This window comes from Lasioglossum baleicum, chromosome 9 (genome assembly GCF_051020765.1).
Source record: "Lasioglossum baleicum chromosome 9, iyLasBale1, whole genome shotgun sequence".
Lineage (NCBI taxonomy): Eukaryota > Metazoa > Arthropoda > Insecta > Hymenoptera > Halictidae > Lasioglossum > Lasioglossum baleicum.
Window position 1 is genome coordinate 14036427 of NC_134937.1, and position 11725 is coordinate 14048151.

The following is an 11725-nucleotide window of genomic DNA, read 5'->3' on the forward strand; positions in this document are numbered from 1 at the left end:
ACACAGAAAACTAAGTCGCAAGTGCAAAATAATATCTATCAGGAACGGTTGCATCGAACCCAGCACTGACCATTATGGCAGTGAGCGCGTTGACTGTCTACTAACAGAAAAACTCGTCGAACCCAGACGTGTCATCAGTTCCAAGAAAGTAGCAGTAAATGGAAATCATTTCAAATTATATTTCAATAAGATAATATCAATTGCCTTGGACGAATCGATAAGACGCCTTTAAAACGACTGACCCCTCTTCTTTCAAAGAAATCGCTTATCACTCGCAGTTCGCACTCGACGAGAAGACCAACACGTCGCAATTAATTTTTTCCAATCAACTCGGATTGTGACATTCTGGGATTCTATTTCGTAATAGAAACGTAATACAAACGGGTCAAGATCATCCGAAGAACATCATGGAGATGAAATCGACAGCAATGCCTTACCCAGGGCCACAGCCACCGTCTTATGGTTATCCGCATCCTGCAACACCGGGCACACCAAATCATCCAGTTGCGCCTCCAACTGTAGAGATCGATATTGGTGAAAGTCACACAGTGGAACCTAATCACGTGCCTGCCTCAATAGTCGTGACTCATAAGTACCAGCACCCGTACCGGAAGCTACGTGAGTTGCCATTTTGATAGTTTGGTATTTTCTCGTATGTTGGATAATATCGCAGTTAGATTTTGCGAAAGCGAGAAAATATGGTCACGTCTTGAAAATAATCTCCTCATTTAACTGCTAATGCTATCTCGAGATAAATTATGACTATACAATTGATAATGCGAAACATTAAAAATGAAATTTTGCTAACATTAGGATGTATGGTTAATCGACATTTAATCGTTAATTAATATCTGTGTTTCAGAGTGTTGTTTCGGGATAGCCTGCAGTATATTCTCTATCATAGTTATAATAGTCATTCTGGTGAAGTTCATAGGGGTTACGTCATAGGTGGGCACGATAAGGACTCCTCAAACTCCTACTTTCCCCACCAACGGCGGTCATCCGTCACGGTAACTATGGATGCTGGCATGATGGGGACACTGGACGCTATGGTGAGGACGGTCTTGTCTCAATTGAGATAACAATACCCACCCCTTGGTTTGATGATAACTTGCAACCGATAAAGGTGAAATGTGTCGAAGTGTATCTGAAAAATGTATCGATTATTCTGACATAGATTCATCATAGCCCCTGTCGTTGCATAAACTTTAATAAATAATATATAACTTGTCACAATAATAATTATAACTTGATGCTACTGATTATAGTTTGTAAACCAATTATATGTAACTACATGTAAACACGTGTATAATTTTATTCAAGCTACAAGTTACTTTAGCTGCGGATATATAAGATTTGTTCGACAAACGTAAAATAAATAATTAACGGGCCCAATGAAACGGTAGAACCGTGAAATCGAATTAACCGTTTTCGATAGCATACAGGGTGATCAGTAAACTGGTCGCAGAGCCGAAAAGAGGATGATTTTACATCGAAAACTAAGTCGCGAGTGCAAAATAATTTCTATCAGCTTCGGTTGCATCGAACCCATCACTGACCATCGTCGTGGCAGTGAGCGCGTTGACTCTGTCTATTTTCAGAAAAATTCGATGAATCCAGAAGTGTCATCAGTTCCAAGATAGTAGCGGGAACCGGAGATTATTTCAACATATATTTCAATAAGATAACATCAATTATTGGAAGAATCGATAAGGCGCCTTTTAAACGATTAGGCTCTCATCTTTGTAAGAAATCGCATTCACTCGCAGTTCGCGCACGACGAGAAGACTAGCACGTCGGAAATAATTTTTTCCAATTAAATCGAGCTGTGACATTCTGGATTTCTCTTACGAATACAAACGAACCAAGATCATCCGAAGAATATAATGGAGATGAAACCGACAGCGCCGTATACAGCCTCACCGGCATATAGTTCGGCTATGCCTTATCCTGAGCCTCAGCCACCGTCTTATGGTTATCCGCATCCTGCAACATCGGGGATACCAAATCATCCAGTTGCGCATCCAACTACAGAGTTCGGTTCTGGTCAAGTCCACACCGTGGAACCTAATCATAGACCTACACCAGTGATCGTAGTTCATGAGTGCGAGCACCCGGACCCGAAGTCAGGTGACTCCCCATTTTGATAGTTTGGTATTGTTTCGTATGTCGAATAATATCGCAGTTAGATTTTGCGAAAGCGACAAAATATGTTCCAAGTATTGAAAATAATCTCCTCATTTAACTGATAATACTATCTTTCTATCGCGAGAGAAATGATGACTATACAGTTGATGATCCGAAACATTAAAAATGAAATTTTGCTAACTGTTAGGATGTATGTTTAATCGACATATTTAATCGTTAATTAATATTTGTGTTTCAGAGTGTTGTTTGGGGTTACTCTGCGCTTCAATCTTATGTTGTCTTCTGAGTGATGTTAACTAAACGTTGTAGGAATATTGTAACAAAACACTAGTTTATTAATATAACTCCTCAATTATAACTCCGATCACAAAGTACGAGAAGCGTGTTATGAAGTATGATTCGTCGGAAGTCTGACAACTCGGGATAGACAGAAATTCGAAAGAGCGAGATCTTAGCAGCGCTAAGGTTTCTACTAAAAAAGTCTGGTTCAGTCTATTGCGCGAACTTAAATAGAAGTCCCTTAAAGGGGGAGGCAGATGACTACAATGATGTGTCATAGTGCTGAGTTCTGTGCGACTAAGGCTAGTGACCGGTCGAGGTTCACTTTCGAAAACATCTATCTTAGTTATTATTTATCATAAAGTAAATATGTAGTGGTTGGTCATACAACACTTCTTTGTCATAGTTGCAATAGTCATTCTGGTGAAGATCATAGGAGTTTCGTCAGAGGTGGGCACGGTAAGGACCTCACAAACTCCTACTTTTCCCACCAACGGCGGTCATCAAAAATACCCATCCCTGGGTTTGGTGATAACTTGTAAGCGATAAAGGTGAAATGTATCGATTATTCTTACATGCAGTCGGTCACAAAAATATGGGTACACAAATATTGGGACAAAATTGCAATAGATCGGAATTGTAGACTAAATACTACCAGTTGTATTTCACAACATTTTTATGTGGGTCTATATTGAAAATTTAAAAAATACGTTTTGTAGATCTGTGGCAATTGAACATATTTTGAAAATTTCGTCAAAATCGGTCGACGTTGCAATGAGCTACAAACATTTAAAGATGGTGCAAATTGCAATTTTCCACGATTTCCAGCCTTAATTGCAATGAATCTAAGGATTTTTATATATTTCAATGCCTGTCATCTTTTCCCACATCAACCGATTTCGATGAAACTTTCACAGTGCATATAATTGACACAGATCTACAAAATGTACCTTTTAAATTTTCAATATAGGCCCACATAAAAAGGTTGAAAATGCAACTTTTAGTATTTTTTTCTACAATTCCGATCTATTGCGATTTTTGAAAAAATTTCTTTTCACATCCTGTAGTAAACTAATCGCTCTTGCTTTCCAAAAAAGTTCAAATCGCATGGTCCAATATTAAAGAAGATATCGTCGTCTTAAGAGTGTCCCAATATTTTTGTGACCGACTGTATATTTATTGTACCCCCTGTCGTTGATTAAACTTTAATATATACTATATAACTTGTCACAATAATAATTATAACTTGATGCTACCGATTATAGTTTGTAAACCAATTATATGTAACTACATGCAAACACGTGTATAATTTTATTCAAGCGACAAGTTACTTTAGAATCGGATATTTTAGATTTGTACTGCGAACGTAAAATAAATAATTAACGGGCCCAATGGAACGGTAAAACCGTGAAATCGAATCAACCGTTCTCGATAATATACATGGTTATTGGTGAACTGGTGGCAGAGCCGAAAAGGGGATGGTTTCACAGAAAACCAAGTCGGAAGTGAAAATAATTTCTATCAGGTTCGGTTGATCGAACCCAGTACCGATCACCATGGCAGTGAGCGCGTTAACTCTGTCTATTAACAGAAAATTGGTCGTAACCAGAAGTGTCATCACTCCAAAAAAAGTAGCAGAAAACGGAGATAATTCACTTCTTTCCGGTTTCGTCGCACAAAGAATGATAAGAAGATTATCAACGGTCAATTGCTTTGGATTTTGGATGAATCAATAAGGCGCCTTTTAAGGTCTGCGCATGCTGAGTGGCCGACTAGGGCGGCCGCTCACCATGCGCAGACTTATTCTTTCAAAGAAATCGCTTTCACTCTCAGTTCGCTCTCGACATGAAGACAAACAAGTCGGAATTAATTTTTTTCTAATCAAATGGAGCTGTGACATTTTGGGATTCTATTACGATTACAAACGGACCGAGATCATCCGAAGAACACCATGGAGATGAAACCGACAGCACCGTATACAGCCCCACCGGCATATAGTTCGACTATGCCCTATCCTGGGCCACAGCCACCGTCTTATGGTTATCCGCATCCTGCAACATCATCGGGCATACCAAATCATCTAGTTGTGCCTCCAACTACACTGATCGGTTCTGGCGAAGTTCACACAGTGGTATCTAATCACGAGCCTTCCTCAATGGTCGTGACTCATACGTACCAGCACCCGCACCCGAAGCTACGTGAGTCGCCATTTTGATAGTTTGATACTTTTTCGTATGTTGGATAATATCGCAGTTAGATTTTGCGGAAGCGTCAAAATGTGGTCAAGTCATGAAAATAATCTACTTAATGGACTGATCATGCTATCTTTCTATCTCGAGATAAATAATGACTATACAGTTGATAATCCGAAACATTAAAAATTAAATTTTGCAAACAGTTAAGGTGTATGTTTAATCGACATTTAAGTGTTCATTAATACCTGTCTTTCAGACTTTTGGTTCTCGGTAGGCTTCGGTCTACTTTTTGTTATTGCTGTAATTGTCATGCTGGTGCACTTCATAGGGATTTCGTCAAAGATGGGCACGCTGAGGACTCCAGAAACTCATACTTTCTTCCCGAAGATGGATTTTCCGTCATGGTAACTACGGATGCTGGCGGGGACACTGGACGCTATGGTGGGAACGGTGTTGCCTCAATTGAGGCAAACATGCCAAAACCACTCGGTTTGGTGATACACTAACGAGCGTAACTGATTCAACACACTTTAAATCAGAATAACTTTTTTATGAATGGACCAAACAACTTCAATTCCTCTGTAAAGCTAGAAGAATTAGTTTAGTAAATAACGTCTAAAAAATATTTTGAAAAAATGCATTTGCTTGCGAAAAAGAATAGTAAAAACCAATTTTTACAATCAATCAATTTTTAATATAAATTTTTACAATTTTTTTTCGCAATTCCGACCAAATGCATTTTCCGAAATATTTTTTAGACGTCATTTACTAAAGTAATTCTTCTAGCTTTACAGAGAAATTGAAATTGTTTGGTCCATTCATAAAAAAGTTATTCTGATTTAATGTGTGTTGGATCAGTTATGCTCGTTAGTGTAACTTGTAAGCGATAAAGGTGAAATATGTCGGAGTGTACCTGAAAAATGTATTGATTATTCTTATATGTATATATTGATTGTATTCCATGTCTTCGCACACATATACTTTGATATATAATATACAACTTGTAAATACTAATTGTAATTTAATACTGCCGTTTATAAGTAATCCAATTATTTGATATATAATATACAACTTGCCAATAATAATTGTAATTTAATGCTGCTGTTTCTAAGTAAACCAATTATATGAGTAAACACGTGCATAATTTTATTCGAACTACAGGTTACTTTAGCTTCGGATATTTTAGATTTGTTCAGCGAACGTAAAATAAATAATTGACGGGCCCACTGAATCGGTAAAACCGTGTAACCGAATCAACCGTTCTCGATAATATACCGGGTGATCGGTAAACTGGTGGCAGAGCCGAGAAGGGGATGATTTTACACAGAAAACCAAGTCGCAAGTGAAAATAATTTCTATCAGGATCGATTGCATCGAACCCAGCATTGACTACTATGGCAGTGAGCGCGTTGACTCTGTCTATTAACAGAAAAATTCGTCGAAACCAGAAGTGTCATCAGTTCCAAAAAAAGTAGCAGGAATCGAAGATAATCCCACTTATCTCCAGTTTCGTCGGACAGAGAACGATAAGAAGATAATCGACGATCGATTGCCTTGTACGAATCGATAAGGCGCATTTTAAACAACAGCTTCTCTTCGTTCAATACAAATCGCTTATCGCCCGCAGTTCGCGTTCGACGAGAAGACCAACACGTCGGAATTAATATTTTCTAATCAAATCGTGCTGTGACATTCTGGGTTTCTCTTGCGAATACAAACGGACCGAGATCATCCGAAGAACATCATGGAGATGAAATCGACAGCACCGTATCCACCCCCACCCCCGCCTCCACCACCACCGCCATACAGTCCGACTATGCCTTATCCTGAGCCACAGCCTTCGTCTTATAGTTATCCGCATCCTGGAACATTGTGGACACCAAATCATCCAGTTGCGCCTCCGACTACAGAGATCGGTTTTCGTGACGTTTACGTAGTGGAACCTAATCATGAGCCTGCACCAGTGATCGTGGTTCAAAAGTACAGGAACAAACGTGAGTCTCTATTTTGAAAGTTTGATATTTTTTCGTACGTTGGATAATATCGCAGTTAGATTTTGCGGAAGCGACAAAATATTGTCACGTCTTGAAAATAATCTCTTCATTTAACTGATACTGCTATCTTGCTATCCCGAGATAAATGATGACTATATGGTTGATAATGCGAAACATTAGAAAGGAAATTTTGCAAACAGTTAGGATGTATGTACGTTTAATCGACAGTGAATTAATATCTATGTTTCAGGTTGTTGTTTGTCGTCATTCGTCAGTCTACTCATTATCATAATTTTGATAATCGTTCTGTTGAAGCTGATCTTACGAATTTGGTGATAGCTTTTAAGCGATACCGGTAAAATGTGTCTGTGTTAGAGAATTTTCAGTTATTTGACCATGTAATGAATTATATGTAATACACCCGCTGTTGTGTACTCTGTATCGTGTAAATAAAGATTGACACCGATCTATCGATCAGTTCGGCGCGCGTCGTCCCCGCACCGCCCCGACGTCCCCGGGAGCGCCAAGGGTGGATCGAGCAGCTCTGGCCTCGCGGGCGCGGCAGGGGAAACGGACGCGGTGGATCGACGCGCCCAGCTGATCGATCAGTTCGTCTATTGACACCGCAAAAGACATTCGATTACGTTATATTCTACCTTCTGAAGTTTCGTAACCGTCTCGTCGACCCCCCTCAGTTTTTCTCTTTATAACATTTTACCTTAGAAGATCGGTAACGTTTTCTTTTGGAAACGCCCGTGTTTCTAAATCAGTCTGACAAATGTATCGATTATTCTTACATATACATATTCATTGTATAATATGTAATATATAACTTGTCAGTAATAATTGTAATTTAATGCTGCTGATTATATGTAAACCGATTATATGCAATTACATGCAAACACGTGTATAATTTTATTCGAGCTGCGAGAGTTACTTTAGCTTCGATGATTCGCGAATTATGCTAAACAGTAATAAGAAAAAGTGATAATCGATATCCTGGTACGTGACTAAACGATGTTAATGACGTTCAATGTGTATCGACTGCGGTAGAAAATAATACATAATCCAACATCCAACAATTTGTTAATTAAACGAGTTTCGCTCATGGTTGCCTGCTAATCGTTAAAAAAAAAAAGTAATAAACAAGCTTCTCTGTAGAAAAATGAAATTTCTTCAGTGTTTCCGAAATATTGTGCCATGTCGTACCTCCATGAAATTAAAAAACCAGCACAATTTTTAAAGCAGTTAAAAACCGATAAAATAATACGTATAATGAACAGAGGCCTGCATATTGAAATCACGGTGGTACTAACTAGCCTAGTTACAGGTTTAAATCAGTGGTTCGCAGAAGTAGAGAGGAAGGATAATACTCGTGGAAATGCATTTTTAACCGGGTAAAGGAAAGAATCGAATATTAAACCCGATTCCCAGGCAATTCCCAGGCCGCTAATAAATTTCGCTTCTTTCCTCTCCAGCATCCTTAGCGCCGGGCGATAGCGACAAATCCATCGTTCTTACAATGGTGGCAGGTAAAACTATCATTAATCTGGCCTCTCTCGCAGCCCTTCATCCCCCACATTTGTCCTCGATCCACGTTCCGCAGGGTGCACCGGCGGACATTAATTATCGGAAAAAGGTCGCGCAAAAACGTGAGGTCCCCGTCCATATCGTACGCACCTGGAAACTAAGATCTCGATCTACAAAAACCTGCGGGGGACGATTTTTCCGGACTATGCAACCAAGAAATCGTTCCGTTTCTTCTGTGTTCCCCTAATGCTCGGTCACCTGATCCACACCTCACGATTTTTCCTTTTAATTATCGTCGGAACACTAAAATGAAATTTTATTTAATTGAAACACTTCGCTTGGTTCGTTGCTTAGCTTCAGTGTTAAATTATTTTATTAAATGCACCGTTTGTCAAGGTGACACTTGTTTGTCTAGTGGACTTCCCACAGACTTCGAAAAATTACGAAATAATCGCAAGCAGCTCGAAGCTCCGACGTTTCGGGACAATATCGATCAATTCGAAATTTGGCCGGAAGTTGCCGAGCTATCCGGCAGCCATTTTGAGTGCAGGCGTGACTTCGCGAGTAGAATTCGCAAGACGAAGGGATCAAGAGCGACAGGGGTAGTAGCGTTACCATTCAGGGTCCCCGAAAACGATTTATCATCGGTAATGGCGTAACGCGTTCTCCGGTACGCAGACGGCAGTAGGATCGTCGAAAGTTGCGGCGTCTTTGTTCTGCCCGCGTTGAAAGAGCTTACCTCGTAAGTTTTCCGAGGCGTTCCCCGATGAAAATCGATCCTCGCAGACCTCGTCCTCTTCCTCGTCGTCGACGGGAACGGCTGAGCAAAGTGCGGAGGACGTATTGTCGAACGTTCGAGGAATACGGGAGTTGTCGTTAGTCCCGTGGTAACGTCGTCGAATCGACGGGATCGGGAATAGATATCGGATTCGACGGTCTGAGGAACGAGGCTGCCTCTTATCCAACCGAGGACGTCTTTCCCTTGCACTTTAGCCGCCGGGGAAAAAACGAATGACGAAGTCGAAATGTGCTTCCTCATTGTCAGCGTTGCGCCAAAGCAGCACTCCCAGGAAAATAGTGTTGAAGCATCGTGCTCGGAGAACGGTGAAACTTCTGTTCTTGCTGTCCGTTGTCCTGTGCTAGATTTCTTGCTGTTAACACTAGAACCACCGAACCCTGGTCGACACTGATGTGCATGCTTCATGGTAACAACAGGATTGAATTTATCCGTATTTTTATTATTATTATGATATTCTTATTATTATATACGGACCGAGGTCCTTTTATACAAATGTTTACAGTTGTTTACAGTAGAACTGATAAAAACAGAAAGAAACATAATAAAACAAAAAAGTCTTAACCTAAAATTTACATAAAAAGGGACAAGCGCGAAACTAAACAAATACAGGTACGATATTAACAAATAATCTTGTGTAATTTTCTTTTGAATTCCTGTAACGTGCCATTAAAAAAATCAATATTATTATACAGCAGAGTTGTGCTAATTCAATTACATTGTAATTCAATTACTAAGTATTTTAATCAGATGTGTAATTGAAATACAATATATTTAAAATACAGCTCTCCAAATTATAGCCCAGAACTTTGAAAAAGTGCGATATATTTTTATGTGTTTCTTTCATATATTTGTTTAGTGTCCGTGCGGCGTAGTTTCTATTGCTTGTCCTCATTCATAATACGTAACGCTATTTTGTGTAATTTAATTACGAAGTATTTTATAATTATACTCCATTGCAATTACGAATTACATGGTAATTTAATTGAATGAAGATCTGAAGTATAAATTACAATATAACTGAACTACAATGTAATTCAATTACTTTGTAAAATTATAATTCTGGAGTAATTCAATTGTAATTCTGCACAACTCTGTTATACAGTATGTTTGAGCTAGCAATAATGCGATTTAAAGGATTTATTACTCCATATGTGGATTTGGATTTTATTGCTTGAAATACTGCTCTCGTTCTCAAAACACGTTCAGGTACGTAGAAATTGATTTGCCTCAGAATTGCGGGACAATCTCTATATCATTATTTACCAAATTAAAAATAAAGCTCTGGTCGGATACTATTCTTCGATCAGATAATGTTTCCAGGTTGACTGTGTTTAATATTTTAGAGTAATCATGATCAAAGATGGACATTGGGTTGTTTGTCTTATAGGAGACAAAGTTGCAGTACATTGCTAGGTTTGTGGTTGTCGATCGCTTATTTTTTATGGAAACTTGAATAAAGAAGTAAAACATTTCTATAACTTGAAGAATTGCCGAAGAGAAATTTAAAATCATCTTTAGTCAGCGCCGAAATAAACGTCGCAGCATCCCCGACTGACGTCATAACAGCTCGTTTACGTTCTCAGATTGAGACACATGTCCCGAGAGACTCAGAGGCACTCGTAAACAGCTCGAAGCAGGCGCCGATAAAAATCTAGAGCCTGGCGAACGATTCGAGTTAGGGGCGAATGAACGATAGCGTTGCGAGTACGTATTTATCCGTCACTGGCATCGCGTAAAAGACCGTCGTAACAGCCCCTTATGTCCCCATGTAATGCGGATCTCGAGTGGCCGAGGCCGCGTTAAACAATCTCGGAATCGTTGCAGATCAAAACGTAATCCACCTAACTGAAAACTGTAATACATGGACCCGGTGCGAGCAGCACTAGAAAACTTATAGTAGACAAGTAACGACCGTGTTTCACGTCTTCTCGTTGGAACGTCACAAACACATGGGGACATATCGCCAGCTTTTTATTATTGGAACAATAAAATCCTACTAACCGAGTAATAATTTAAGAGTCGGGCCCCTTCGGCGGCCAGGAACGTTGTGCAACATGTTTCCCTCTGTTCTGAAAAATCGAAGTGTCTTGCAAGGAACCGGTCCTCTCTGAAAATGTTCAACGTTAAAAATATTCGTACCATTACTTCGAGGACTTCGTGTTAAATTGAAAATAATGTTTGTATGTGAAAATTAGCTCTTTACCCGAAGGCAAATCTCAGATCCAGTTTTCCAAAAAGTGCTTCACAGGCATGTACCCAAAAGGGTCCGGACAAAATCGCGAGAATTCCCGAGGAAAAAGGGGAAGAAAACGCGAAGTGGCGTTTCTCAGGCGTCACTTCCGGTTCGTCAGTTCCGAACACGGGAATCGTCGCGATTTTCCCCGTTCCCGATTTTAAGCAGTCGTATCGCGTTATCGTTACCGCGGCGAACGTGTTTCAACGGCCGCGTACCGTCTCTCGCCACTTACGTGCGGGCCCTTTACATCCCCCTCGGAGTTTTTCGCGCTGGTGTCGGCGCGACGGTAAGGGGTGGGAGGGGGGGTCGAGAATAAACAGTGCCAGGTATCGATCGAGAAGTGCTCCTTCGACTCGGCGTGTTGTCACAAGGTTGTATCGTCGACGAAGGGAGAGGAAGGTGACGGCAGAGACGGAAGACCAGGGGCGAGGAAAACGGAAACAGAAAGCGAGAGAAAGAAAGAAAGGAGGAGAGAGGCAGAGAGAGAGAAGAGGACTACGTCGCAGCGACGAGCACGTTTTCCGACGAAACGACCTGCCCTTTT

The 11725-nt window shown here is 40.1% G+C and overlaps 2 protein-coding genes and 1 long non-coding RNA gene across 4 annotated transcripts; all 3 read left to right on the plus strand.

Annotated features, from left to right (window-relative positions):
• Nucleotides 1–4: 4 nt before the first annotated feature.
• LOC143211807 (uncharacterized) lies at nt 5–1004 on the plus strand. The gene is made up of 2 exons (XR_013009545.1): nt 5–618; nt 863–1004. It is a non-coding gene; the product is annotated as an uncharacterized LOC143211807 (long non-coding RNA).
• Nucleotides 1005–4224: 3220 nt separating this feature from the next.
• On the plus strand, nt 4225–5193 carry LOC143211804 (uncharacterized). Of its 2 annotated transcripts, none has more exons than XM_076429796.1 (2): nt 4225–4625; nt 4879–5193. In XM_076429796.1, the coding sequence occupies exons 1-2, from the start codon at nt 4379–4381 to the stop codon at nt 5028–5030; spliced, it is 399 nt and encodes a 132-aa protein (XP_076285911.1). In that variant the 5' UTR covers nt 4225–4378; the 3' UTR covers nt 5031–5193. The 2 variants fall into 2 exon arrangements, with proteins under 2 accessions (XP_076285911.1, XP_076285912.1); XM_076429797.1 differs by having other exon boundaries at nt 4226–4625; nt 4951–5191.
• A 719-nt stretch (nt 5194–5912) lies between these two features.
• On the plus strand, nt 5913–9779 carry LOC143211806 (uncharacterized). The gene is made up of 2 exons (XM_076429802.1): nt 5913–6616; nt 6867–9779. Exons 1-2 carry the CDS (start codon nt 6367–6369, stop codon nt 6950–6952), a joined length of 336 nt encoding a protein of 111 aa, XP_076285917.1. The 5' UTR covers nt 5913–6366; the 3' UTR covers nt 6953–9779.
• Nucleotides 9780–11725: the final 1946 nt, after the last annotated feature.

Coding starts and splice junctions, on each gene's coding strand:
- LOC143211804 (XM_076429796.1), top strand. CDS start 4,379: ATGGAGATGAAACCGACAGCACCGTATACAGCCCCACCGGCATATAGT. Junction 4,626..4,878: donor GCACCCGCACCCGAAGCTAC/GTGAGTCGCCAT, acceptor CCTGTCTTTCAG/ACTTTTGGTTCTCGGTAGGC.
- LOC143211806 (XM_076429802.1), top strand. CDS start 6,367: ATGGAGATGAAATCGACAGCACCGTATCCACCCCCACCCCCGCCTCCA. Junction 6,617..6,866: donor TCAAAAGTACAGGAACAAAC/GTGAGTCTCTAT, acceptor TCTATGTTTCAG/GTTGTTGTTTGTCGTCATTC.